Here is a 25,615-nt window from a genome sequence, read left to right as displayed (position 1 = left end):
GTCCGGTTTTTGCTGCATGAGAGATGGATTCTACAAAGCTAACCGTAATTACCATGTTCTACCCAGTGTGCCCTTTTGCTGGGAGACTAGAAGTTCTATGTATTGCGACAGGGGAAAACGAACGGTGTCTCGATTGCGATGTTTTCTAGCGCGGTTCAAGAGGGATTACAGAAGTTCCATGCCGAAAAGGAATCAAGATAATTTTTTGGAATTACAGTGTTCTTTAGCGACGGGAACAGGTTCAAGATGTTTCTCGATTTTTCTTAACGGTGGGAACGAGTACAGGTGAGTAGTGACCAACGGAAATCGGTGTTCCATCACCAAAATACAAATCAAGGTAAGTGGGAACGGTGAAGGGGTTGCTGGGGAAGTGGGTCTATGCCTTAAGTAGCTACCGTAGGGTTCGAAGTGCACCACCACTGATGAGCGGAGTATGCGTATATATCCCCTGCAATTCTTACACTTCCGGGGTTGCCACAAGACCTCGAAATGGATCATTATTGCTGACGGGAATATCTCAGGACGCAAATCACAAGCCGTCACCGCACATCTATTTGCCTTGTTGAAGATGTAATCCAAATATGAGCACCGCCTTTCTTTTGCTGGGTTTCCTCCCTCCCCCATCATATAACCTAGGCTGATATAAACGCTGCCCTGTAGCTGCGACGCACGACCACCGATCAAGCAGAAGGCAAATAGCAGCCTTCCAGGAGCCAACATCCTCATAAGATGGAGGGAGAACAAGCTACGAGTCCATATCCAACTTGCTTGAACCTAGCAGTCGGCCGTCAAAACCTCTCGTTCGCGACATGCCTCTGGAGTCCAGCAACCCCCGGTGATATTAACCCAAAACGGCAATCTACTCCACATGTACTATCCACTTCACCCGTCATCAAACTCGTGCCAAAGAAAAGGGGGACCCACTTCCACCTCCCAACCATCCCACTCCTCACCACAGACACCCTCACCAATGCAAAAACTTACCACACCCAATGCAGCCCCTCCCCGCCCTCATCACCCTCCACCACCCCCCCACCTACTCCCCCTCCCCCGAAGACATCTTCTCCACGACCCTGGGCTCCCTCTTCCCGGACGACCTGCAGAACCAGCACGGCGACGCCGACGCCGACGCCGTCATCGTGTATGCCAGCCGGAGATTGGGAGATCTCGAGTTCAGGACGGCGGATGTCCATGGGGAGGAGCAGAGGACCAAGTTTGCGCATTATTTGTGGAATGCGGGGGTTTTGATGGCGGAATTGGTTGCGGGGAGGGAAGGAGATGGGGATGATGGGGAGTGGTGGTTGAGTAGGGAGGAGGAGGGCAAGTGGGATGTGCAGGGTGAGAAGGTGTTGGAGTTGGGGGCAGGTGCGCATGGCCTTGCTGTGATGGGCGAGATTAAAGAGCGAGGTCGCTGATGGGATTGTCATAGGCGTAGGTTTGGCCGGGATTGCGGCTGCATTGTCTGGTGCTCACGCTGTGCGTTACATCCTCTCTCTCCCTCGCGAGTTAATATGATGGAGATATATTGACTTTAGCTAGGTGGCCATCTCCGACTACCCTGCACCCCCGATCCTCGACGCGATCAAAACCAACGTCACCAAGAATATCCCCAATAACATCAAACCCTCAGTTACCATCGAAGGGCACAAATGGGGAGACCTCTCGACCCCTTTCGCCCAGCAACACGCACACAGCTTCACCCGGATCCTCGCTGCCGACTGCTACTGGATGCCGCACGAGCACGATAACCTCGCCCGCTCCATGACGCACTTCCTCTCCGAGTCGCCCGAGGCGCGAGTACTATGTATAGGTGGTTTTCACACTGGCCGTGCGAAGATTGCGGGGTTCTTCGAGGAAGCGGTGCCGGAAGCGGGATTGGAAGTCGAGGAGATATTCGAGATGGATGCTACGGGTCAGCGGCGGGAGTGGAGACCGGTGCGGGATGGCGGGAGGGAGGATATCGGCGAGCGGAAGAAGTGGCTGGTGCTTGCCAGACTGCGCCGTGCGAAGAAGCAGTAGTCGACTTGACGTACTTCGAGCGTTGGAGCGTATATATCCCAAACTCATACACCATTTCGTCATTTCCCCTTCCTAAAGCACAATGTCACAACACTGGACCCCGTCTTGCCCCCAAATGTGAAGCTCGGATACTTCACCGCCCCCTCATACACCAACCCACTCCCCGGCCCCTCAAACCACATTCTCAACTCTTCCGCCGTCCAATTACAACTCGTGATCAGAAACCTCCCTCCGGGCTTCATCAACGGCTCCACCCTCTCCCTATACCCCTCGCATATCCTCCTGCCCTGCGCATCAGTCTCTTGAGACAGGCAAATCGCATCGAACGTCCCCTTATCCAGCACAACATCGAACCCATCCCGAAGCCACTCCCCCGGTTCCTGACCCAAAACATCCCACTCCGCGAACTCGATATCTGCATATCCCTCGCCCTTGCTAGCCCGTATATCCCCCGCCAACCTCACGCTCTCGCCCGAATAATCCACCCCGACCATCTCCCCTTCCCACCCATCCTCCCTTAGCGCAAAAAGCAAATGCCCGTTCCCCGTGCCCAGATCCAGGAACCGTGTAGCTGCTGCTGCTGCTGGTTCGGCCCGAGTCGAGCCGGCTTCTGCAGCTTCTTCTTTCACGAGTTTCCCTTCGTCGGAGAGGTCCTTGAGGAAGGCGAGCATGCCTTCCTCGGCGCCGGCGTCGGAGAACCATATTGTGCCTTCGTCGGAGGCGTTGGATGTGAAGTTGGTGTGTTCGCGGGCGTAGGCGTTGTCCCAGTAGGATTTTGTGCCGAGGTCGGAGGGGTCGAGGTGCGTGGGGTGGGTGGGGGATGTCATGATGGTATGAATCTTCACAGGGCGGGTTGTCACGATTACGAGTTTGGTGGTGTAGTCGGGGGGAGCGCGTGGCGAGGTCTCTGTTGGTGGGGTGGGGTTCCGAATGGAGGGGAAGTTTTCAAAGGTTCAAGATTTTTGAATGTCTTATCGATAGTACCTGACGCTAGTTAGACTCCCGCGCATGCATGCCACTCAGGCAATGACGTAGTGTTTGCTGTCCCGCAAAAGGGACTGTAGACTTCGCCGTTAAACAAACACAACTCATCCCCAATTCCCCAATCGATAAAAACCACCCAACTCCAACCACCAAACCAACCAATCCCCTCCTTCCTCCTCACCAACAATGGCGCCATCACCCTCCATCCCCACCCTCATATGCGTCCTCCCCATAGCAACCTACACCTTCCACGCCCTCTCCCTCTCCAAGCAAAACATCGACCGCCTCCTCACCTACGAGCGCGAGGCCGAGCGCGCCGCCCAATGGAGCCAAACCGCAGCCCAACGACTGCGCAAGTCGAGGATGACGCAGGCCGCTGGCGTGTTTTCGGTACGTACCGACATGGCCTTCCTCCTCCTGGCTGGAAACACCTCTGTACTGACATTTCAAACCTCCACAGCTCGCATTCTCCATATTCACATGCTTCATCCTGCCCATCCTCCCACCCACGGCAACAATGTATCGACTTTGCCTCGCCGCTGTCAACTCCATCGTCCTAGCCGTGGCAGCGCTCTACAAGTCGTGGTTCTGGAACGAGCGGACGCAGGTGAAGATTCCTCTGGTCGGCAAGTTCAATGCGGCGGTTGCGGGTTCGGAAGAGGAAGTAAGGATGCTAGGTTGGCTGTGCGGAGGATGGGCGGCGGTGGGGTGTGCGCTGTGGTGGTTGGGGTAGGATAAGGGCAGCGCCGGTTCGGAAGCAAATACATTGGACCATGCATCATGCAGAGAGCATCTATATGAATGAGCAAAGATCCAGAAGGGTATCATTCCAATCATCTTCTAACCCAATCCCTCCATTTCCCTCACAACCCTCACGCTCTCATTCTCCCTGACCCACTCCTCAATCCTCGCCCCCACATCCCCTACCAACCTCTCGTACGTCTCGCTCACGACGAAGAGACTGGTATGTGCAACTACCTCGTCCATATTCTCCATAACCACGGGCACCCAGGTGGGGTCCTTGTTCCCGTATGCGTCCTTGGGAGGAAGCATGCAGAATTTCTTGTAGCGCCTTGGCTTGGGAGTGGGAGGTGGGGTCGAGTCTTGGACGACTGTGCTGTTGGGGTCGGGGATGGGCAAGGTGGTGGTAGAGTCGGTATACGAGGAATTGCCAGAAACAGCATTCGGTGTGGTAACCGGTGAGCGGTCCTCTGGAGGAGGCTGGGCCAGAATCGTGCTGCGGGAGAAGACATAGTTCGTGTAAGGGCTCGAGGAAGTGGTGGTGAGACTCGGTGTGGGCGATGCTAGTTGCATTGACTGCATGTTCTCATCAATGCTCCCCGTCTGCTCACTGCTACTATCTGTCGGCTCTGGCACATAAAGCGATTGTCTCTCTGGGGTGGACCGTAAACTATCTGGAAGGGACCCCGGACGTTGTTTTGCCCACTCCTGCTCCAGCTTTGCGCGCTCATCGAGGACTGCGTTGCGAGCCTTGACAGCACGTTTGTAGTCTTTGAGTGCTTCTGCATATTCTTTCTCTGCGGCTTTCCGTTCGGCCTTGCCTGGATATCGAGTGGGGTCGACAAAGGGGGGCTCTTGTGGCATCTCTGGTACAGGAGGTAAGTTGGGTCCAGAGCCAGTATCCTCGGCCGCATTCTCGCTCAGACCAACTCCCAATGGCGCCTCTTGCGGGCTGACAGGAATGACTTCGTTGTTCCTATACTCATCAACGGAAATTCGAGGGCTTATCATGCCTGTAGACTGTGAACTCGCATGCGTCAACGCTACCTGAGAGCCTGACGCAAAGGAAGCGATGCTCTGGGCTGGCCCCTCAGAATTCCTGCTAGTAGGCCGCGACCCCGACGGAGTCTTGGGCGACTTCGGCTTCTTAACACGACCGGTGCTCGCAGTGTAGTAATTCACAAAGCGTATGCGGGGTGGATGTTGAACTTCGGGATTGGCGGACCTCCTCACCGCTTCGTCGTCTTCTTCCAAGGCGCGTATTCGTGCGTAACGGTCCTTGAGCTTGCGGTAGTCGGCCATGGCCCCGCCGAACTGAGCATGTGACTTTACTAGGACTTTGCCCGCCGAGATCAAATCATCGGCATGCTTGTTGAAGAAATGAAGGGCGCTCTCCCATCCTTTGCGGACTGGCAGGTGGACGTCATTGGGGAACCGAGGATCGTAGTTGGGATCTGCTGGTTTCGGGTTGAAGAGAGTGTCGGTTCTGCTTGGCCGGTTGCCAACAGCGGCGTCGGGGGTTGAGTCCTCGGGGGTAGGCGAGTTGAATATGCTTCCCAGTCCTGCCTTGACGATGCCGGGGTGCATCCCAAGGAAAGGGACATCGAAATTGACGACGCCTAGGATGTTATGCTTGAACAGAAGAGCAATGTCGGCAGCGACCAGGCCGCCCATGGAATGGCCGAGTAGTATCACATCTGTCCATGAAGTCTCATTTGGAGTGAGCCTATACATGTTAACCGTGGGGCGGGGGAGATAGCAGGAGTAGGTTACCATTTGGAGAATTGGTCCCGTGCGACTCTGAGGGAGTAGCGTGACTGGTATCTTGGGTATATCTTGGTATGCACAACATGCGACTCTGCCAAGGTTATGGCCAGCAAGTTGTGGAGATGTGCGGGGAAGCTCTTGAAGCTGGTCTCGTTGCCCATGAAGCCATGGATGTAAACCAACAACAGGATGCGACGACGGCCACATTCTCCATCCGGCCCAGGAGTCAGTGAGTGTGCGGAAGACGACCGAGGGTCCTGCGAGAAAGCCATAGCATTCGGAGAGGGGTCACACTGCCGTGGAGGCAGAGGCGGTGGCTGCGCAGAGCCATGGTGGGGTGAGGGTACAGTGTTGTGGGTGAATGTTGACGACGACGTCATGGTTGGAGCTGAGCACACGAATAGTGATGTGATTGAAGGGCTGCGAGATTGCAGTCAGACTTCACCAGCTGAACATGCGCAGAGGCATTTCCAGATATGCGCCTGTCGATCGAATGGGAATCCAACGAGTGTGTGGTGCATCTCGAGCCAGCTGGTGGAGGATGGATGGGGTGGGGTTTCCTCTCTGGCTGTCAACATTCGCTCCACTGCACTTTTCCAAGGTTGCGGGCCACCTGGGCAGGGGGACACTGCACCAGCGCGACTCACGTGATAAACACGCTAGGCCGCGAATAGCATGGCTGCGGTTATTTGGAGAACCTGAAAAGCTTGGCATCGTACCTGTTCCTGACGGTTCGAAAACGCCTCAACTGCCCAGGTGCAGCGCAGCGACCCACCCGCCCCTTCCTTCGCTGATGACGGGACGCCCAATAGTTCGAGCAACCCCAATTTGAACATGGCCGGATATAAGTAGCTCCCTCATCTCTCCTCTCGCCTTTGCCACCTTCTCACCTCAACACACAGGCTCGGCAGGAGTTGAGCTGATGTCAGGAGCATCACTCACCACTCTCTCGCAAAAAGTCCGATGGGCGCCAGGAGTCGCTCCAAAGCAGGCGAAGCGTGCTGCCAACAATACAATAATAATACACAGGATCCGTAAGAACTGCTGAACCCCTGGTCCCTCGGCGGCGATCAATTTGGCAATTGGCTTGTGCGCTCGCGACGTAATTTCGCTGGCCCGTCTTCCTGGGGCTCTGATTGGTTGTGATGCTCATCTCTCCGTTTCCCTCCCTTCGCTCTTTCCTCTCGCGTGCCTGCCATGCATGCCGACCTTGCTGGCCCTCTTCTGTCTCCGTCTCCGTCTCTGCCCTTTCCGCCCCTCTCCTCCCAGAGCGAGGCTCTCCTCCCACCACCACGACCTCCGCTGCGACGTCGACAATCCGTCAATTCCCAGGACCAGCTTCACCAAGTCCAACTCTGGAGAGAGTCAACCCCCCTAGTGCAGGCGCCTAAGCGCTGTACCCGCCCAACGAGTCCCGCGACCGTTATTGCACGACCAGGAGCCCACTGCAGCACGCCGCCTTCAACAAACCAGCACGACGACATCGCTCGCCCGTCGCGTATGCTATTACATCGGCCGCCTACCCGCCTTCAATCGTGAAGTCGTTCAGCGCGCATGCGGGTCAATTGCTCCTCTGCTTAGGTGTGTACACCTTGCTCTCGTCAAGCCACCCACTTCAACCGCGACCCTGTTATTGGAGTGCTGATCGCTTCCCAGGTCCTTCTCACCTGCCAGCCCACCTGGCGTCCGTTCCTTTCGACACACTCACACTCCCTCAACCACATACAATCAAAAAAACTCCATTGCTTCCATTGACTGGACCTTCGCCAACGAAGCACAACCGCCGCTCCTTATCTGCACCGCTGCCAGGACTGCCGACCAACTCATTACGCTCCCTTCAATCTATACCACGGCTGTACAGAGTACACCATTCGCCACCCATTTTTGAGACGGACCTCTGCACGTTACCTGCGATTGGCACCTGAATGTTCTGATGAGTCCGGCAACCACGCCCATCAAACCTTCTAGAGTCGATTCCCGCTACCGCCACTTGCCCCAAGATCTGCGCATTCGAGCCAATCCATCTGATGGTGAAGAGATAGCAAGAGAGCAAAAGGACGAACAATCGGTCAAAGCAAGAGAAGGACATCCACAGTTGACCAGGGAGCAGAGTGCCGAATCCATCATGGGTCGACCACATCATTTCTTCCATCGCCGACAGGCCCCTCCAACGAACACGGTGACAGTAGCCGTCGAGGTGGTTGCTACCGTAAACGCTAACGGTGCTGTAATCACACAAGAAACCCGGACGCTACCCCCGGCTGTAGCACTACCCTCCGTCCCAGCAGTACCTCCTTTCCCAAGCGATCTCCACCCTCCACCGGTGCCTGCATTTCCCTTCCCATCAGGAGTCCTATCCGTTCATCCTATATCGCAAGCGACTTATCCCGCCCCTGTACCAACTCCCGAAACCACCGCCGCTGTTCGAAAGTTTGCCTCAACCTTCGCTTTAAATTCTACTACATCTAGTGAGTCATCCATGCGTTAACGTTAGTGCCCTTACTAATGTTATCAAGGCACGTCGTTCAGTAGAACATCCACAAGTAGCAGGACCACCTCTTTGACGTCTACAAGCTCGTCCCTGACTGCGTCATCCACTTCGTCATCTTCCAGCCAACCGACGACGTCCATTCCAGCAACTTCGACATCGGCCCCAGCAGCATGGATTCCCGGCCCTGCAGGGACGGCTCCCCCGACTGTGGAGAGTGATAGCTCCGCTGGGAACAGTAACACTGGAAAGGCTCCGCTCGAAACCCCGAAAGTTGTTGGAAGCGTGATCGGGAGTCTCGCTGGCACCGCTATCCTTCTCCTTCTGCTCCTATTCTTGTTCAAGAGACACAAGCGGAAGGGTACTCTTCAACTTTCTGGTGTTGATACAGCCGATAATGTGCCCATTGCAACTTCAGGGCAGGAGATGGCAACACGCAGTAGTATCGTCCCCGCTACCGCCGTCTCGTTTCTTAAACGCTTCTCAGTGGCGTCGCGATTGACAGCCGAGACTAGTACCACAGGGGAGCGCGGATTTCAGCGGATTTCAGGTCGTAAACTGCCATCAGCTTTCAGTGAGGGCATGACTTCTGAACAATTTGCTCGAGGAGAAGGAACCCTTTCGGGATCCTCTTTCTACCGCGATGATAAGGGCTTCTATGGCGGTCCAGGACTCGCCTCCAGCAAAGAGTTTGGTAAAGAGGTCGGCGGACCTGCGACGTACGGGACCATCGGCACAAAGGAGAGGTTCATGCCAAGTCCAGCCAGGACGCCTGTAATCCACCACCCCGACGACGCTCCTCCGTGGGGTGCCAGTCGCAATGGTGGTTCCACGTTCAGCCCACCACATACCCCTAACCCGGATGGTCCACCGAGGCCAACACTGGGACGCAGCCACCCTTCACACGATGGCTCTCGGAGTTCCCGCTTTACGGAGAATGTTTAACGATCTACTGTATGTGACCCGACTCACATATACCATAACCCCATATAGAGGAAGGGGTGGACCTAGCGGTATATCCTTTACTGCTTCCTATACCGTGCGGCTGCTATTTCTTGTATATCCAGCAAGCACTCTGCGACGCGTCGTATCTACCCCACCAACTGGCATGCTTTGCACGGCTTTCCAGCCATGAAGCTGCCACCCACACTCCTTAATACCGGGCTCGCTATGGTGCCCGCCTTTAATGTCTTGTCTCTGTTTTACCCTGACTGCTCTTATACCTTTTTTCGCTTATCTCACGCCACTCAGCGCGTGTTGCATATCCACGGGCCCGAGGTCCGCATGCCCGGCCTGCTGTTTTTCACTTTCCATGTATATATTCATCGGAACTCATCCCAGTCAGATGCGGGACTAGTGCATATCTTCGCAATGTTGGTATGCTTTTTGGGGGAAACCTTCTGCAGGCGGAGCAGAAAGAAGCAAAAGTACCTAGCATAGTTTGTTGCCCGCCTTCCACCGCTCAGGGATGGAGTGTTGGAGTTGCGGTCTATATGAATACCACTTCACTTCTAGCTGTCGATTGGCTGTAATATCGGTGCACCCCGACCGATTCCAGACGATCTCTTGTTCCAATATGACGGCGTTGTGCATCGTACTTTGTCGAGGTTTCGAACTTTTGGCGCTCCCGAACGAGGTCTCGTCTAGCCCATCGCACCAGATTGATCGCTTTCCGGTCCTGACCTCACCTAAGGCGAAGTGGTGTTTTTGTCTTAACCGCGCTTAGATTGAAATTGTTGTGGCCTTCATAGTTTCCCATCAACCAACGTCGCTTCAGCCCGTCTTTACCTCCACACCGATAACCACACAGCTCCCCGGCCTCCTCGCCCAGGTCCACCGTTTATACCTACCTTGGAAACGTTACAATGTCCTCACTATCTTGCCTCAGAAACCCCGCAGGGTACCACATACTAAGGTAACCCCTTCGCCCTCCTTCCCATCCCCGCACTAACTGGACGACCAGCTACGGTACCCTCATCGGGAGCACCCTCTTCCAGTCCTTCATCAACGGCATCGTCGCCTTCCGCGTTCTTCCCCGTGCTCAATTCAGCACTCTGCAGAAGAATATCTTTCCCATCTACTTTGCCCTCCAAACGATTGCGCCCCTGTGCATGATTGCGACGTACCCGGCAGGGTGGCGTGCCCTTGTCTCCGGCTCCACCTCCGCCGCATCTGCCTCGTCCCACCGTCTACCCTTCTACCTTATCTCTACCCTCTTCCTCACCGGCGCCGTTAACTTCCTCTTCATCGGACCCGCGACCACGCAGGTGATGCAGGAGAGGAAGAAGCAGGAGACGAGGGATGGGAAGAAGAGCTATGATAAGGGACCACATAGTAGCGAGATGGAGGCTTTGAATAGGAAGTTTGGCATGTTGCATGGGGTTAGCAGTTTGGTGAATCTGGTGGGTATAATGGGGATGGTTTGGTATGCGTTTGTGCTTGGGGAAGGGTTGGATGTTGTGGTGTAGCGGGAGCAAGATGTCTTTGGGACTTTTTATTACAGATTTTTTCTTAGCTGAATTTAGATTTACAATATAAACTGATCAATTCATCCTACATAGACTGTACATATGTATGGTTATGATGAATGAATTCACGTGACAGCGCGCCTTCAAACGTCCGTGCGCGCGCGAGCGCGTCATGCCCTTGTTCAGGCACCCGCCTCATTCGCCTCAAGCTTGCCTTGAGATCAATCCATCGATCCATCTCCGCTTTTTCGTTGCTTAACTTCCTTTTCTCTCCCAATTCCCTCTTCTCATCTTTTGCTCATTTTCATTCTCTTCCCTCCAGCTGATTTCGTTGCACCTTGCCACATCGTTCTTCCCTCGTCCCGTTCTCTTTTCCCAATTCCCTCAATTCGTCACGATGGCCCAGAAGGAAGCCACGGTCTTCATCGTCGACTTAGGCCACACCATGGGCCGCAAGGAACATGGCCGTGATAAGACGAATTTGGAGTGGGCGATGCAGTTTGTTTGGGACAAGATATTGACTACGGTATGCACGTGACACAGTCAATTTTGGAGTGGTTTCATTTGCTAATTTATCGGGTTGGACATAGGTGGTGACGGGGAGGAAGACGTGCTTTATGAGTGTGATGGGGGTGAGGACGGATGAGACGGAATTGAATGGGTTGCTGGAGGAGGATGCGGAAGGGTATGAGAATATCAGGGTAATTAAGGGGTTGAAACAGTAAGCTTGGGTTCCTGGGAGATGAAGGCCTCTGGAGGAAGGCGTTTGACTGATTCGTTCCTTAGATTTTTGTTGAAAGACATCCGCGAGGTTCAAGCGCAGATAAAGCCTAGTCGGACGAACGACGGCGACAGTAAGTATCCTCAACATCAGCCAACGACTTGAGAATCGACTTTGGCCTGGGGCACGCATGCTAATGATTGCTGCAGTAATCAGCGCAATCACGGTGGCGGTGCACATGATCGATAAGGGCACCAGGGGAAAGACTGGGGACCTACTGAAATTCGATAGGCGGATTTATGTCGTGACCGATGGGCGAGGGGCCATTGACACGGCTGGCTTAGATGACATTGCGGAGAGGCTGTCGAAGGAAATGCAGATTGACCTGACGCTCCTGTGAGTGTTCCCTCTCTCTGTGGATCGAATGGGATCTGACTGCTCAGGGGTGTTGATTTTGACGATCCTGAAAATGGGTACAAGGAGGAGGATAAGGATCCACACAAGGTATGGTGCCCTTTTTTTACATCTGACCAACAGCGGTTGATTCCCCTTAGGCAGAGAACGAAAAAGTTCTAAGGGAGTTCGTGGAGAAGCAGTGCGGGGGCGTCTTCGGCACCGTGGCAGAGGCCGTTGAGCAGCTGGAGGTCCCGCGCGTCAAGGATACCAGACCAGTCCCCAGCTACAGGGGCACTCTCACGTTGGGCGATAGCGAAAAGTACGAAGGGACTTTGACAATTGACGTTGAGCGCTATCCATGCACCATGGTCGCAAAACCCCCCACCGCAAGCTCATTCGTCCATCGGACGGAGTTGGCTGGAGCGGGTGCGAGCACCCAGTCTTCCACGACCTTGCCGCTGGAGGAGGCAGACGGTGACGGGCAATTGGCCGCGGTCAGGAGTCAGCGCGTTTACCAGGTTGAGGACCCTAACGCGCCGGGGGCGAAGATGAATGTGGAGCAGGACGAGCTAGAAAGGGGTTTCGAGTATGGCCGTACTGCGGTTCACATCAGCGAGGCGGAATCCAACGTCGTGAAGCTAGAGACGCAGCAATGCCTGGACATCATTGGCTTCGTGGCAGCCGAGAAGGTAAGCAACCGAGTATTAGCGATGTGGGACAGCGCTCATAGCCACAGTTCGAACGATATCTCGCCATGAGCCGCACAAACTATATCTTTCCGATGAAGGGTAACAGAGCAGCACAACTCGCCCTTTCCTCCTTCATACACGCCCTCTACGAAGCAGAGTGTTACGCCATTGCTCGCCTCGTCCCGAAAGACGATAAACCGCCCACGGTGGTTCTGCTGGTCCCCCGCATCGAGCTTGACCTTGAATGCCTCATCGACGTTGAACTGCCCTTCGAAGAGGACATGCGACGCTACAAATTCCCTCCGCTGGACAAGAAACTCACCGTCACAGGAAAGGTCCTTACGGAACACCGCGACCTCCCCACTTCCGATCTGATGCAAGCTATGAGTGACTACGTAGATGCCATGGACCTCTCGACCTTCGACCGCGATGATGAAGGCAATCCGGCGGAGTACATGAGGTTCGAAGATACCTACTCCCCACTCCTCCATCGCGTTAACCAAGTCATTCGTTGGCGGGCAATGAACGCAACCTCCGACGGACTCCCTGATCCACCCCCTATCCTAACGAAATTCTCCGTACCACCTCCAGACCTCGTGGAAAAAACGGACCGCCAATTATCCACCTTGAGATCAGTTGCCGACGTCAAAAAGGTGCCTCCCAAGCAGAAGGGGCGAGGTAAACGTCGTCGCGAAGACCGCGACAAGCCTTTGTCTGGGCTGGATGTCGACGAACTGCTAGGCAACCCCAAGCGCATCAAGATCGACCCGCAGAACCTCATTCCGTCGTTCAAGCAAGCACTCCTCGCAACCGACGACCTCGAGTCCATCCAGTCTGCCGCCACGGCCATGGGCTCGGAAATCCGCAAGATCATCAGAGAGTCAGTGGGCGAGACGGGGTATGCGCGGGCACTGGAGGCGATGCGCGTGATGCGAGATGAGCTTGCGGAGCTGGAGGAGCCGGGGATCTGGAACGGGTTTGTGAGGGATTTGAAGAGGGAGCTGCTGGAGGGCAAGTTGGGAGGGGATAGGAGGGAGATGTGGTGGAGGGTTAGGGGGAGCAGGTATGGGTTGATTGATAGGAAGAGGAGTTTTGCGAGTGAGGTTAGTGAGGAGGAGGCGAGGAAGTTTTTCGAGTCGTAGGGGGTAATGCTGGTGGTCCGACATATCGAGCGTGAAGAACGCGTATCTGAGGAGCTTTTCTAGATGATGAATACTGAACATTGAATAACACAGATGTCGTCCATGGGTAGGCTGCCGATCCCCTTCTTCCAGGGTCCCACAACGCCCTGAATTCCCAGCAGCATGGTAACACTCCCTAGACGGGATTAGCGCATGTGCCGAGCCACGGCTCCATTTTCCACCCGTTCGGCCCGCGCGTCTGTGCGGCGTCTCCACACTGACTTCATCTCATTATCGATGTTCTCGATGCACAAAACCATCAACGAAACTATCACGACAGAAGAAAACGGTTCAAGGACGTTGGATACCAAGATACAAGGTTGACGGCGAAGAGACTGCCTGCGACTCGAGAAAAGACGAGTTTGCACAAGCATTCCCACATCACGCCGCGGTTGCTAGAGTACCGCCGAATCATCACAAGCCAGATCCGATCGGTCACCCCAGCGTCGTCTGCGTGAAGCTATCTACGTCGACGACGCGCGTGCAATACTACCTACGTCGACGACGCGCGCGCGATACTACCTACGTAGGTAGTATCCCAACCCTCCCAACCCCTCATCTCGACGCAATCGCGCCCTCCTATCTACGTAGGTAGTATCCCGACCTCTCATCCCAACCCCACCATGGCGCCGAAGAACAAATCCGCAAAGTCGACGGCCGACGCCTCGGGGTCCTCGAGCGGCGGTGGTTCGAAGCTCAAGCCCGCGACGGCGATCAATGTCCGACACATTCTGTGCGAGAAGCACAGCAGGAAGGAGGAGGCGCTGCGGCAGATACGGGAAGGGAGGAAGTTCGACGATGTAGCGAGAGAGTTTAGCGAGGATAAGGCTAGGCAGGGTGAGTCTTTTTTCTCGCTCTCTTTTCTTTCCTCTTTTGGCCCGTTTTTTTTTCTCTTCTCTCTGTCTAGCAGGGAGGAGGGAAGAGTTGCGAGTCCATTGATGAATTGATTGATTGACTCATTCATTTTTTGCACAGGAGGATCGCTAGGGTGGAAGACGCGAGGGAGCTTGCTGGCCGAGTTTGAGAAGGTGGCGTTTGAGTTGGAGCCGAGCACGACGGCGAGTCCGAAGGTGGGAGAGTGTAGGACCGGGGAGGGGTATCATATCATCATGGTAGAGGGGAGGAGATAGGAAGAGGAGGAAAGGAAGAGACAGAAGGGAGGGGGAGAGAGGGAGAGGGGAGATGAGGGATATTGAATATTGGTGTTTTTGGAATATACGTAACTGGCGTCGCGGCCTTGCTCTGCAGTGAACCACATGCCTGTCCTTTAGCAATGCCGGTTCGTTGAGGGAGAGCGGATTAAGCTGAAGAAGGACAGCCTTGCGAGGGTATCAGTGTTAGCATGTGAGAGTCAAATGCAGTGTTTACGTGCATTGCGTCTGGGGATTGCGACGATGATGGTCACCTGTCGAGCCGACTAAACGCGTTTGGGGATGGCTGCACCGTCTCTGCTCACTGTCATGGAGCTAAGAGGGCCCTGTGTATGGCTGTGCCTCTTGAGTCTACGTGCTAATGTTACTGTAAACGGGCCTTATGGGCAGTTTAAATTCGAAGGGCCCCTCGGTACCTCTAGGAGAAACCCCCCTTCACTCACATTTCTTCGCCGCGCATGGAGTAAACTCGTTCCTGTACTCCTTGCTATAATCGTCGCTGTACTCGTTGCCGCCCTTCACTCGAGCACTCAGAGGCTGACCCCACGCTCACTCGACTTGATACCTACCTTGAGAAGCCCGACACATTGTAAGCGCAGCCTCCCTCCTGCAGTACATAGTAGTCGATCGTGTTGCTGATTGTTTTCTGATCAGCTCGGTGACTGCATCTTACCGCCTCTCTCTCGCTCGCTCTCTCCCTTCTTACACACACTCTCTCTCCCTCTCTCGAGACTTGAAACAGCAAAGCCAACAGGCGGCCAGCAACCAGCCAGCAGCAACATCACCGCCGTCACACCTCCACCTCACCTCACCACTCCTCCTCCAGCGCTCTGTACGCTATACTCTTGTCCGCATTGGAACTGTCGCGCCTACGCAGCGCACTTACTCTCTTGCTCATCTTCTCGACATCCAAACCGTTTGGGGTCCCTGCGTCCCCTGCCTGAGTCGCCAAGGCGCTCACACCTCCGCTCCACCCCGGTCCGGGACCCTCTGGCGCTGCCACAGCCGATCCCTCCTCATCCTTCCGTCGTCACTTGTCATTCACCACATCTTCACCACCTCTTACTCTCCCCCTCCTCCTCCTCCTCCTCCACCCCGTCTCCTCAACTCCATCCTCCTCTTCCGCCGTACCATCCGCGCCCGCGCCTTGTCGTGCTGGTGCGCGCTCCAGAGCAGGGCGCTGTCGACACTCGTCCGCCTGCGCCCTGCAAACTTGCTCGCCGCGAGCCGCCCGTCTCATTCTTCTTCCACACCGCGCCGCTCGACAACCGGCCCTCCCAGGAGAGAGAACCCATCGAGCCACCGCGCAGTCTGTGGCCTCAGTCAGTGACCTGGCGTCGCAGCCTGCCACTTCACTCATCTCCGTCCCCGATACATACCTCCACGACTCTCTGTCGCTCTGCCGGCGATGGAAGCGCAAAACACCACAATGGCTCAGCCGCCCGCCCCGCGCACCTTCAACCAAAAACTCCTCGACCATTTTACCGAACAGCAAGCAAAGGCTCAGCAAGGATGGCAGCAGTCGGTTCCTCCCACTGACCGTGCTCACCACTTTATGAATCTTCTCACCCAGTACAAGTTGTTACTGGGCACAGACAAAGATGCGCTGGCTATGCACACGGCCATGAAAACGGAGATGGACGCCTTCAATAACTCGCAGACAAAGGATCAGTACGCCGCCGCAATCAGAAATGAGAACAACAAATTAGCTCGTCAACGCCAGGAGCGAACACAATTGCAACCCAACGCTGCTATGGCGATGCAGGGCAACAACGGAATGCCCATGCAGCCTAACAACAGCATTCTCAACGGCATGAGCCCTGCACACATGGCCATGATGGCCCAACCTGGCGTTCCGGGCGCCCGTCCCGACGCTGCGCAGCAGATGCTCCAAGCCTTCCCAAACCCCCAGCTACAACGGCCGATGCAGACCACGCCGCTCCCTGGAAACCAGACACGGCCTATGATGGCCATGGCAGGCGCCGGCCAGCTGAACTTTCCCGTAGGCCAGTCCGCTCCCCGGCCGAACATGCAGCAGCCGCAACAGATGCCTCTCGACCCGGCTTTGGTAACGAACGTTGCACGGCGGTTAATGGCAACCAAACCGGAGCTCAGGCAGAAACTCCAAGAAGAAATAGACGCATGGCCTCCGGAGAAGAAGCAACACGCCAAGCTGCGTAACATCGATCCCGTATTCCTCCGGTTCCGCCAGTTTGCAGAGCAGGCTATCCGCAATGGTCAAATCCCCCTTTCCGCTGGCGCGATGCCCACTCAGAATGGACCCAGTCTCCAGCAACAAACCCAGTTTGCCCAGATGCCCACGGGCTTGAACCAGCGTCCTGCCAATGCAGGATTCGACTTCAATGCGCTTGCCGACCAGCAGGTCGAGGCACTTCGAGTCCAAAACCAGGGTCAAACCGTCGTTCCGGCGAGCAACAACGGGACCCAGAATCTCATGGGATTTCCCGCTCAGAATACTCCGCAAGGCCAGCTTATGGGACAGCGCCAGATGCAGACCGCGGCCATGAACAACATGCAACGACAACCGTCACAGGCCCAAATGCAAGCGCAGGCTCATTCACAAGCTCAAGCCCGGTTACAACAACAACAACAGCAGCAGCAACAACAACAACAACAACAACAACAGGCGGCCCAGCAGGCCCTGCAACAGGGCCGTCCCCAAGGCCCCGCTCAGTCGCAACCCCAGCCGCAAGGTACACCGGCGAACCCGAACTTGATGCTGCAAGGCCAGATGCGCGGTCTTAACCCTCAAGGGCCCTCAGAGAATCCCGCCATGAATCTGCTCACCCGTGGGATGGTGCCTCCTGGTGTCAATGGCGCTGGGGCACCCCAACAGCTTCCACAGGCTCCCATCTCTCAGATGGGACTGAACCCACAACAGTACGACCCGATGGTGGCTGCCCAACTCAAGCGCGAGGCCCAGCAAAGAGCGATGCAAGCTCAACTTGGCGGTGAACCGTTGACGGAACAACTTCGAAGGAGCATGATACCCCAGGATGCTCCACTTCAGCTCAGAAATCACCTCCTGCGTGTCCCTGATAACCACTTCCATAGTCTGCTGTTGCAATACCAAAATGCGCGTCTTGGAGGACACACGGGACCGGGTCAACCTTTCGCGCTCAATGGTGGTCAACCCAACATGATGGTCAGTCCGTCCCAAGCTCTACAATCCGGGCCGCCAGGTCAAATGTTGGGCAACCAGAACCTCGTGCACCCTGCAGGAATGCCGATGGGCCAGCAGATGGCCAACCCGGCACTCGCTCAGCAGCTACACATCGTCCCGGGACAAGCACTGTCTGACCAACAGAAGCTCGCGGCGGGCCACCAACTGTTGCGTACCAACCCCGCGCTCATTAGAAATGCCGATCATGAACCGTTCAGCTTGATGGCAGGCCAGGCATCGACGAATCTGTTGAACATGCTTCCGAATGGGGTTACCACATGGGCTCAGCTTCGAAGCTGGGTCGAACAGAACCAGGCCCGACTGCCGCACATCAACCCTAACAAGATCACCACGATGCAAGCCGCACATGTGGCAAATAACCTCCATCTGGCGGGGAACCTTATCATGGCTTTGAATTCAGCAATGGCGATGCAATCCAGTCAACCGCAACAACCAAACCCGATCATGATGGCTCCACAAGCAACGATGATGGCGAACCAGCCGCCGATGCGACCGGGACAATCACATCCCAATCTGCCTACCGTGCCGGTCACGCAGCAGGAGATTGATAGTGCACGCGCGCAGTTCCAGGCGAAGGGGATCACCGCCACTGACGAGCAGTTGCGGGCGCTCGTGGCGAACCACAAGCTGAAACAACTTCAGATGCACCAGCAACAGCTGCAGCAGCACCAGCAGCAGATGTTGAACCAGGCTCAACGAGCTTCCGCAATCCAAGCGTCGCCCGGCCCCACACAACAGATGCTTCGACAGACGGCGGCGTCACCCGCACCTTCTCAAATGGGCGCTCAGGCGAAGCCAACGCCTAAACAGCAGTACGCTGCTAAGCTCGGGCAAGCCACTGAACAGCGAACTCCGAAGCAGGGTGTGAAGCGACCGCATGAAGATGGCGATGGCAATGAGGCAATCACGGCCTCTGGCCCTCAAGCTCCACCTATGGTTGCCTCAGCGTCACAGCAAAGTCTCGCTGACGCGCAGCGGGCGCGGGCAAACCTATTGCAGGCCCAGAACACAACCGAACCCAAGCTCCCACAACGACATCCTATGCCCTCGACCGAGAGCGCAAACAGGCTGGCAAAATTCCAGGCTATGCTGCAAGAAGAGGAGAAGAGATTCACCCAAGGCGAACCTGTGCCGCTGAATGACCAGGTTCGGGCACAGATCAACACGCAGCTTCGCTCAAACCGCACGCTTCTCAACGATGTGGTGCCTTCGTTGCGCCTCTACGCTGCCAATGGGGACGAGGGAACCACCCGCGGGTGCGTAAAGATGTGGGTCAAGCTACGCAGGAACATCGATTTGAGCGAGTTTAAACTCGCCGATAACAGCTCAATCACGCTCCATGAGTTCGAGCGCATCCTCCACACCTTCGCCAAACTCACGACCCAAATGCGGAGACACCTGAATGCCATGAAGGCCAACCAACAAAATCAACAGAGCGCTGGCCAACCGAGTCAGCAACTGACCCCTGCCAATCTGGCCATCATGGAACAGCAGCAACGCCAGCAGAAGCCACCTCCCGCTCCTGTAGCGCAACAGCCTCCGTTCGTCATCGGCGCCCAGTCACCTCGCGGCGCGCCAAAGTACTTTAAGGGTGCCCCAGATGTCAAGGATCTTCGCCTCCCTGAGAAGAAGAAGGCAAAACTTGACCGCCAGAGCTCCACTCCCGCTCCGAAGCAGTCTCCCCATGAAGCGATTGGAAATGAAGCTACTCCTCCACAGAATCAGGCGCCCGCAGCGAAGCCGGCGGAATATAGGCCAGCAATCTTATGCACAGCCGACGGCTGTGATAAGCTCAGGTTCACTACACAGGCGGATCTGCAGGCACATATTCAGGAGGTCCACGCCAAGATTGCAGACCCTGTCCAATACGCTTTGGAGAATTTTGCGAAGGTCGCAAGAGTTGATTCCAAGAAGGGTCGGTCCAGGGCAGAAGGGCAGGATGGTTCTAAAGCTTCGATTGCGCAGAAGAACAACGCTGCCACCACGAAGGTTGGGCAACACCAAGCAGTGTCCCAACCCGCCGAGACGCCCGCCGCTCAGCCGTCTGGAGCCACGCTCAAGACTCCTCAAGCTGGCACAAAGGTGTCCACGCCTAGCACAGGAGCAGCGACGAAAGCGACACCAGCGAGCGCGACGAAGCCGCAGGCCAAAGAGGCTCAGCCGGCCACTGCTGTCGAGGCGCAGACGGCTGACGAGAGCCCGCTCGTTGCGAATCCGTTCCCGTTCTCGGCCATTGACATGTCCTTGGCTGACGCTACTTCGGCCATGGACTCTCTCCCCATCACTTCCACGGATCTCGCCGATGAGGGCAGTCTCTGGGCTGAACAAAGCTTTCCATCGCCTGCCACTCCAGACATGACCAACGACAGCACGCCCAACACACTGGAAAGGTCACCCTCGCATGATGGAATGACTACTCGTGCAATCATGGCCCACGGACCGCTTGGCCCCGTCATGCTCAACACCCAGTTGTCCGATGATATGGCCTCGCTTGGAATCGCATTGCCGTTGGGCTGGAATGCGGGAGACGGTGGCCTCTCTCCTCGGTCTGAGAACACTCTTGATGCTTTCGACGAGTTTATCAAGGATGATCCGTCCATGTTTGCTAGTTACCCGGAGGATGTGCCTCAGGCATCCTAGGCTCTGCCTCTCCTATTTTTCATGCCTCTGTATTTGGCGGTAAATCTTGCTTTATTTCCCTTTCCTTTCCTATCATCTGTACTATATGCACGGCGATGGTGTTACACGGTGTTCTGCTGATACAAAAAAAATCTGGGTGGAGAGCTGGATACCACTAGCTTTTTTTCGATTCCGAGCATCTGAACAGCAGGAGACTGGAGTTTTATGGGCGTTTTACGAAGGTTTTTGTTAGTATACCCTGGGTTTATTTTCTGCTTTTGTGTTCTCTTTTTTGGTTTTGCGCCTCTGGACCTTCTGGGACCGTGGCTTGTCTAATGTTATCACGCGGGTACTTTGTTCTTTGGGTGGGTGCGGATTTTGCTTTCTTTGTTCAGTACCTGGACTAGGGAGGGACTGCATGACGGGGCTTCGCGCCGTGGTTTCTGGGTGGGTGGGATGTCCATGTCATGCCCGTTCAAGTCACAAGGGTTTGGGATCAAGCGAAGGCGCGGGTTGGGTATTTTGCACTGGAGGGCTTTGTCCCCTTGCGAATTGCATTTCTTGGGCGCGTTTAATGGGCACTGGGAAGGTAGAGGGAAATTGTATGCAAAAAAGGCTAGGGATCTACACTTCAGGGTTGATATCCTGGGGCTGCAGTTTGACAGGCAAGTGGTAATCTGGTACAGAATGAAGTTGATTTAGGTGGAACTTTGAGTCTTCAAGTGGAGACTGGGGAGACTGAGGATAACTATTAGAAAAGGTTGAAACTATATATACAAAAGAGTGTAGACGCCTCGTACCAACGAGGTTTCGTCTTATTACCCGGTGCATCTTTGTTCGGTCCCATTGCGTATACAAGTAGCGCTGTGGTTGTGGTATGAGCCGTTGTCTCCATTCGGCTCTTTGCGCTACTAACTTCTACATCATTCTCGAATGATCACCTCACTGTACTAACAAGTATGCATGCTCGAGACAGTCGTTGCGACGCTCCCATTGGTTGGCATAGTCATCTCGATCTCTGTAACCCACAGAGGCGAAGAGGGCTCGCCACCTTTTCGGCGGTGTTCGGCCAGAGAGCCACGCGATACATACATAGTACTATAATGCAACAAATCACAGCACAGGAGACTGCCAAGAATCAATCCTGCTGTGTAAGTATGTACACCACTACTGGTCTCGAACTAGGCAAAGGCCGAGGATTCAGGGTCGGGCACGAGGCAGAACGTGTGCTGTGGACCCGGACTCGATCGGCAAGGGAAGCGTCTCCTCGGAGGGGGGTTGTTTTGCAGGAGAAAGGGAGGAGGGGAAGGCTTCAAGCAGCTGTGGGGAGTAGTGTGGAGAAGTGTACAGTAGGTGGAAGTTACTTGGTAAGTTCTGTTTGAGAGACAATGAAGGTCTCTTCGAGAAGGTGGAAATTCTAGCCCCTTCTAGATAAAGTCGTAGCCATGATGCTTTACGCACACGGTAGGAGCTAGAATGAAAGCCCCTGGGGCAACTTGGAGGCAAGCGACCAACGTAGCCACAGTACAGAGTCCAGCCTATGTGGGTATTGCACCGTTCGAGGCCCGTGTACCATCCATATTCTGCTATAGCTCGGCCACCTTGAGAGTTGGTTTCATGATGATGATTTTCTTTCTTTGCCTGTACTGTGTATTGCTGGAATCCGCCTGCGGGCTTCCTTTTGTGCGAGGCCGAGAGGGCACAGCACCGGTCAGAGAGAAGACAGTACCGTGGGAGCGGAACTTGCCAGACAAAGCGGAGCATAGTACTGTTGTACACTTGCACATCGGAAGCTGTGGCGTCGGCAGTTTGTAACATCAGGGTAATCTGTGCAGAAAAACGTCGTCAACTTTGAAGCGGTGCCGGTTCCGCATTCACATTCACTGCGACTGGCTGGCCGCGGCATCTGACGCACGGGCCCGTCTCGGCGTGCTCCATTTTAGACTTTAGACCCGCTTGCTTCCTTCCGCCGACCCTTTCTGCCCGTAGACTACTTTACACCCTACTCCTACCACCACACCCATCTCTCTCCATCAGGCTAAAACTCAAGTCGCTGCTCCCGCCTCTTTGTTTTCGCATACTTCTTCACTCGCTTGCTGCTTTGTTCGCGCGGGTCCCTCCTTATCTCACGCTCCTTTCTGGCTGTCTCGTTGCCCCTTGTTGCGCCGCCTCCCTGCACGCGCCGCGAATCCGAGTACTGTACTGTGTTAATCTGTTTTACAACACCAAACAAGACAACACTCCTTTTACAGTACAGTAGCCAAGGGCATTGCCAACCCGTCCCAAGTCTGCCTCGACGATTGCTGTCACCGCATCCTTCACCGTCCGCTCTCCTTGGTCGGCGCTGCACTCGGCCACACTCTGACAACACCTCCTCGCTGGGCTTTCTCAGCATCTGACTTCCGGTGACGACAGCCGCACACCGCCAGCCAGCCAGCCCACCCGCCTTGCTGCCCTCCGGCTGCGGGGCTCCCACTCAAGACGTGTCAATGACCCGCTCCCACCGCTCCCACTCCCTCCTCCCGCTGCGTCCAAAAACCTCATCCGCCCTCGACGACCTCGCGAGGCACCAAATGAAGCGCACCGCTTCGCAATCCAGCTTCTCCGCCTCACAAACCACCACCCTCGACCGTCCCCGCGACTTGTCTGAACAACCAGTCTTGGGCGCTGTCATGGAGGGCTCGGGTCTCGTCGGCCCCTCTTCAACTCCCCCGCATGCTCATACGAGTTCCCTGTCTCGCGCAGGCCAGTCGCTAAAGGGATCTTGCAAACAGATTTGTCGGCGCTTGTCCACCTCGTCGCGTAGACCCTCTCTCGTCGAGCATTTGGAGGCCCAACAGCCGTCCGGCTATGTCGTCGATGGAGAGCAGCCGTTGCTGAGACCCAATGTGCTCCCGAGATTCAAGCTCAAAATGCAACATATGAAGGATTCGGGTGTCTCGACGCCTACGCTTGGCGGAAATGCTGCGCCCTCGTCGTCCTCTTTGGCACCCGCCTTCACCACCACACCGCCCAAGTTCCCCCTCTTTAAGCGCCTTGGAAGCATTCGTCCCCATCGCCGTCCGGCCACGTCTGGTCCCTCTGGAGATTTTGCTCGCTTCAATCCCTCCCCCGTACCGGTACCATCCGACTATCCTGCCCCTACCTCCGCACCTGTGTCTGCGACTGCTGCCTCCGCCCCAGGGCAAGCGGCACGTGCAGCTGCGGCTGCCGCAAACAATGAACGTCTGCATAAGCTGCAGCGACAGGAGGAGACGACCGCGTATCTAGACGTGCTCCAGTCGCAGCGCGCCATGGACGACGTGTTGAAGGATAGCGAGAGTGGGGTTGGGATGAATTGCGCATCGCCCGTAGTCAAGGCCGAGGACGAGGCGGACACAAGGTTCGATCCAGTGCAGTATCTCCCGTCTGAAATTACGACGCTCATCCTCTCGAATCTGGACGCCCAATCCCTCGCTCGAGCCGGAGCTGTCTCCCGCGCGTGGCAGGAAGCCGCCAATTCGCCCTACGTCTGGAAGCATGTTTTCCTCAGGCGGTTCAAGCCCGACGTGCATGTTTCGCCTACCCCGATCGCCATGGGCGGTGCGGGGATTGGCAAGTCGTCCAAGGGAAAGCCGGCGCCGGGACAGGACTGGAAGAAGATGTACAAGGTTCGGATGACGATCAACAGGCGCTGGAAGGCATGCTCTCCCAATGCCATCTACCTCAACGGGCATACCGACTCTGTGTATTGTTGTCAGTTTGATGAGTACGTACCATGCCCCTCCCCCCAACTAGGTTATCGCTCTGCTAACGCATCACACCAGAACCAAATGCATCACCGGCTCCCGCGACCGCACCATCCGCGTCTGGGACATGAACACGTACACCTGCCTCAAGGTTATTGGCGGCCCCTCGCACCGCCCCGTCCCTCCAACCCACCCGGAGCTCGAAACCCACAAGGAAACGGTCATCTCCCACCCCTCCCTTAACGGCACCCCCAAAGGGAACGCAATCTACTATATTCCCCAAGATTACCACGAACAGTCCATCCTGTGTCTGCAATACGACGCCACTACCATGGTCACTGGGTCATCCGATCACACGTGTATTGTCTGGGATATCACCTCGCCAACCCACGACTTTGTCCCCATTGCACGTCTGGAGGGTCACACCGCCGGCGTCCTCGATGTCGCCCTCGACGCCAAGCACATCATCTCCTGCTCGAAAGACGCCACTATCATCATCTGGGACCGCGCCACTTTCCGCCCTCTTCGCACCCTAACTGGGCACCGCGGCCCCGTCAACGCCGTCCAACTGCGCGGCAACCTCCTCGTCTCCGCCTCGGGAGATGGAGTCGCCAAGCTGTGGAACCTGGACTCCGGAGTTTGTGTCAAGGAATTCCCCTCGCAGGACCGCGGTCTCGCCGCCGTCGAATTCTCCGACGACGCAAAGTACGTCCTTGCTGGGGGCAACGACCACGTCGTGTATAAATTCGACGCCTCTTCCGGCAAGCTCCTGCACACGTCGGCCAAACACGGCGGCCTTGTTCGTAGCTTGTTCCTCGACGCCAACAACGGGCGCGTCGTGAGCGGGAGTTATGACCAGTCTATCCGGATTGCAGATTTCAGCACGGGCGAGGTCATGGGCGTGTATGAGAATTGGACGACGAGCTGGATCCTGTCCGCCAAGAGCGATTATAGGCGCGTGGTGGCCACGAGCCAGGATGGGAGGGCTGTGATACTGGATTTTGGATGGGGCGTCGTTGGGAAGGATTGCCTGGTGGGGAATCAGGGGGAAGAAGAGGAGGACAGGAATGGGTGGGTTATGGTGTAGGAAAGACGTGTGGATGACACGAGAGCTATCCAGTAGGCTCTCTGGTTCGTAGGATGGGATTCGTTCTGGGGAGATGTCGTTGTGGTTCAGCAAGTATCGCAGACACAAGGAGAAGACGTGAGAAGCAGGCGCTTGGGTCTGACAAGATGGGAACGGACAACAAGGGAGGATCTTGTCGGTATGTGCATTTACCAGCGGGTGGACGGCGTCATTTTTCTTCATTTGTTTTCATTTCCTTTGTGTCATTCAGTTCAGCGAGCATAGGACATGTAGTGCACAAGACTGCTTGCATATTTCCTTTATCCTCTCCTTTCCTCTTCCTTCCTGATTTCTTTCTCTTTTGCGAGTTTCTCGCTTGCGGATCTACTCTT

At 55.6% G+C, this 25,615-nt stretch overlaps 11 protein-coding genes across 11 annotated transcripts; 9 read left to right on the top strand and 2 right to left on the bottom strand.

The window, feature by feature from the left end:
* The first annotated feature begins 859 nt into the window (after nucleotides 1–859).
* Nucleotides 860–2,049, top strand: EI97DRAFT_77559 (uncharacterized protein). The gene is made up of 3 exons (XM_033803067.1): nucleotides 860–1,365; nucleotides 1,430–1,476; nucleotides 1,540–2,049. Exons 1-3 carry the CDS (start codon nucleotides 993–995, stop codon nucleotides 2,017–2,019), a joined length of 900 nt encoding a protein of 299 aa, XP_033653071.1. The 5' UTR covers nucleotides 860–992; the 3' UTR covers nucleotides 2,020–2,049.
* Nucleotides 1,696–2,953, bottom strand: EI97DRAFT_77585 (S-adenosyl-L-methionine-dependent methyltransferase). Its single transcript, XM_033803069.1, has one exon. It carries the CDS (start codon nucleotides 2,844–2,846, stop codon nucleotides 2,079–2,081), a length of 768 nt encoding a protein of 255 aa, XP_033653070.1. The 5' UTR covers nucleotides 2,847–2,953; the 3' UTR covers nucleotides 1,696–2,078.
* A 236-nt stretch (nucleotides 2,954–3,189) lies between these two features.
* On the top strand, nucleotides 3,190–3,885 carry EI97DRAFT_468084 (uncharacterized protein; the record flags this gene model as incomplete). Its single annotated transcript, XM_033801640.1, has 2 exons — nucleotides 3,190–3,393; nucleotides 3,464–3,885. 2 exons carry the CDS (start codon nucleotides 3,190–3,192, stop codon nucleotides 3,734–3,736), a joined length of 477 nt encoding a protein of 158 aa, XP_033653069.1. The 3' UTR covers nucleotides 3,737–3,885.
* Nucleotides 3,844–5,783, bottom strand: EI97DRAFT_379292 (uncharacterized protein; the record flags this gene model as incomplete). The annotated part of the gene is made up of 2 exons (XM_033795705.1): nucleotides 3,844–5,470; nucleotides 5,518–5,783. 2 exons carry the CDS (start codon nucleotides 5,781–5,783, stop codon nucleotides 3,844–3,846), a joined length of 1,893 nt encoding a protein of 630 aa, XP_033653068.1.
* Nucleotides 5,784–7,155: 1,372 nt separating this feature from the next.
* EI97DRAFT_77565 (uncharacterized protein) lies at nucleotides 7,156–9,037 on the top strand. The gene is made up of 2 exons (XM_033803068.1): nucleotides 7,156–7,979; nucleotides 8,028–9,037. Exons 1-2 carry the CDS (start codon nucleotides 7,445–7,447, stop codon nucleotides 8,942–8,944), a joined length of 1,452 nt encoding a protein of 483 aa, XP_033653067.1. The 5' UTR covers nucleotides 7,156–7,444; the 3' UTR covers nucleotides 8,945–9,037.
* A 620-nt stretch (nucleotides 9,038–9,657) lies between these two features.
* On the top strand, nucleotides 9,658–10,550 carry EI97DRAFT_434356 (uncharacterized protein). Its single transcript, XM_033798614.1, has 2 exons — nucleotides 9,658–9,914; nucleotides 9,963–10,550. Exons 1-2 carry the CDS (start codon nucleotides 9,865–9,867, stop codon nucleotides 10,465–10,467), a joined length of 555 nt encoding a protein of 184 aa, XP_033653066.1. The 5' UTR covers nucleotides 9,658–9,864; the 3' UTR covers nucleotides 10,468–10,550.
* Nucleotides 10,551–10,686: 136 nt separating this feature from the next.
* EI97DRAFT_400519 (SPOC domain-like protein) lies at nucleotides 10,687–13,501 on the top strand. The gene is made up of 7 exons (XM_033796439.1): nucleotides 10,687–10,993; nucleotides 11,058–11,188; nucleotides 11,254–11,321; nucleotides 11,398–11,584; nucleotides 11,632–11,692; nucleotides 11,743–12,273; nucleotides 12,321–13,501. The coding sequence occupies exons 1-7, from the start codon at nucleotides 10,865–10,867 to the stop codon at nucleotides 13,413–13,415; spliced, it is 2,202 nt and encodes a 733-aa protein (XP_033653065.1). The 5' UTR covers nucleotides 10,687–10,864; the 3' UTR covers nucleotides 13,416–13,501.
* A 170-nt stretch (nucleotides 13,502–13,671) lies between these two features.
* EI97DRAFT_434354 (FKBP-like protein) lies at nucleotides 13,672–14,824 on the top strand. Its single transcript, XM_033798613.1, has 2 exons — nucleotides 13,672–14,291; nucleotides 14,430–14,824. Exons 1-2 carry the CDS (start codon nucleotides 14,078–14,080, stop codon nucleotides 14,582–14,584), a joined length of 369 nt encoding a protein of 122 aa, XP_033653064.1. The 5' UTR covers nucleotides 13,672–14,077; the 3' UTR covers nucleotides 14,585–14,824.
* Nucleotides 14,825–15,015: 191 nt separating this feature from the next.
* Nucleotides 15,016–15,618, top strand: EI97DRAFT_468077 (uncharacterized protein; the record flags this gene model as incomplete). The annotated part of the gene is made up of 2 exons (XM_033801639.1): nucleotides 15,016–15,194; nucleotides 15,260–15,618. Coding segments are annotated over 2 exons (187 nt in total), but the record flags the coding sequence as incomplete, so codon positions are not given.
* A 416-nt stretch (nucleotides 15,619–16,034) lies between these two features.
* EI97DRAFT_443363 (uncharacterized protein) lies at nucleotides 16,035–20,450 on the top strand (the record flags this gene model as incomplete). The annotated part of the gene is made up of 1 exon (XM_033799815.1): nucleotides 16,035–20,450. One exon carries the CDS (start codon nucleotides 16,035–16,037, stop codon nucleotides 20,448–20,450), a length of 4,416 nt encoding a protein of 1,471 aa, XP_033653062.1.
* Nucleotides 20,451–23,350: 2,900 nt separating this feature from the next.
* On the top strand, nucleotides 23,351–25,244 carry EI97DRAFT_379484 (WD40 repeat-like protein; the record flags this gene model as incomplete). The annotated part of the gene is made up of 2 exons (XM_033795716.1): nucleotides 23,351–24,177; nucleotides 24,236–25,244. The coding sequence occupies 2 exons, from the start codon at nucleotides 23,351–23,353 to the stop codon at nucleotides 25,242–25,244; spliced, it is 1,836 nt and encodes a 611-aa protein (XP_033653061.1).
* Between the last annotated feature and the right edge of the window lie 371 nt (nucleotides 25,245–25,615).

The sequence above is a fragment of the Westerdykella ornata genome (genome assembly GCF_010094085.1).
Source record: "Westerdykella ornata strain CBS 379.55 unplaced genomic scaffold EI97scaffold_14, whole genome shotgun sequence".
In the NCBI taxonomy this organism is placed as follows: domain Eukaryota; kingdom Fungi; phylum Ascomycota; class Dothideomycetes; order Pleosporales; family Sporormiaceae; genus Westerdykella; species Westerdykella ornata.
This window is presented reverse-complemented; position numbering and strand designations above follow the sequence as displayed.

Coding starts and splice junctions, on each gene's coding strand:
- EI97DRAFT_77585 (XM_033803069.1), bottom strand. CDS start 2,846: ATGACATCCCCCACCCACCCCACGCACCTCGACCCCTCCGACCTCGGC.
- EI97DRAFT_400519 (XM_033796439.1), top strand. CDS start 10,865: ATGGCCCAGAAGGAAGCCACGGTCTTCATCGTCGACTTAGGCCACACC. Junction 11,322..11,397: donor TCGGACGAACGACGGCGACA/GTAAGTATCCTC, acceptor TGATTGCTGCAG/TAATCAGCGCAATCACGGTG. Junction 12,274..12,320: donor GCTTCGTGGCAGCCGAGAAG/GTAAGCAACCGA, acceptor TCATAGCCACAG/TTCGAACGATATCTCGCCAT.
- EI97DRAFT_77559 (XM_033803067.1), top strand. CDS start 993: ATGCAGCCCCTCCCCGCCCTCATCACCCTCCACCACCCCCCCACCTAC. Junction 1,366..1,429: donor GGTGTTGGAGTTGGGGGCAG/GTGCGCATGGCC, acceptor GGATTGTCATAG/GCGTAGGTTTGGCCGGGATT. Junction 1,477..1,539: donor CATTGTCTGGTGCTCACGCT/GTGCGTTACATC, acceptor GACTTTAGCTAG/GTGGCCATCTCCGACTACCC.
- EI97DRAFT_434354 (XM_033798613.1), top strand. CDS start 14,078: ATGGCGCCGAAGAACAAATCCGCAAAGTCGACGGCCGACGCCTCGGGG. Junction 14,292..14,429: donor CGAGGATAAGGCTAGGCAGG/GTGAGTCTTTTT, acceptor TTTTTTGCACAG/GAGGATCGCTAGGGTGGAAG.
- EI97DRAFT_77565 (XM_033803068.1), top strand. CDS start 7,445: ATGAGTCCGGCAACCACGCCCATCAAACCTTCTAGAGTCGATTCCCGC. Junction 7,980..8,027: donor TTTAAATTCTACTACATCTA/GTGAGTCATCCA, acceptor AATGTTATCAAG/GCACGTCGTTCAGTAGAACA.
- EI97DRAFT_434356 (XM_033798614.1), top strand. CDS start 9,865: ATGTCCTCACTATCTTGCCTCAGAAACCCCGCAGGGTACCACATACTA. Junction 9,915..9,962: donor GCAGGGTACCACATACTAAG/GTAACCCCTTCG, acceptor CTGGACGACCAG/CTACGGTACCCTCATCGGGA.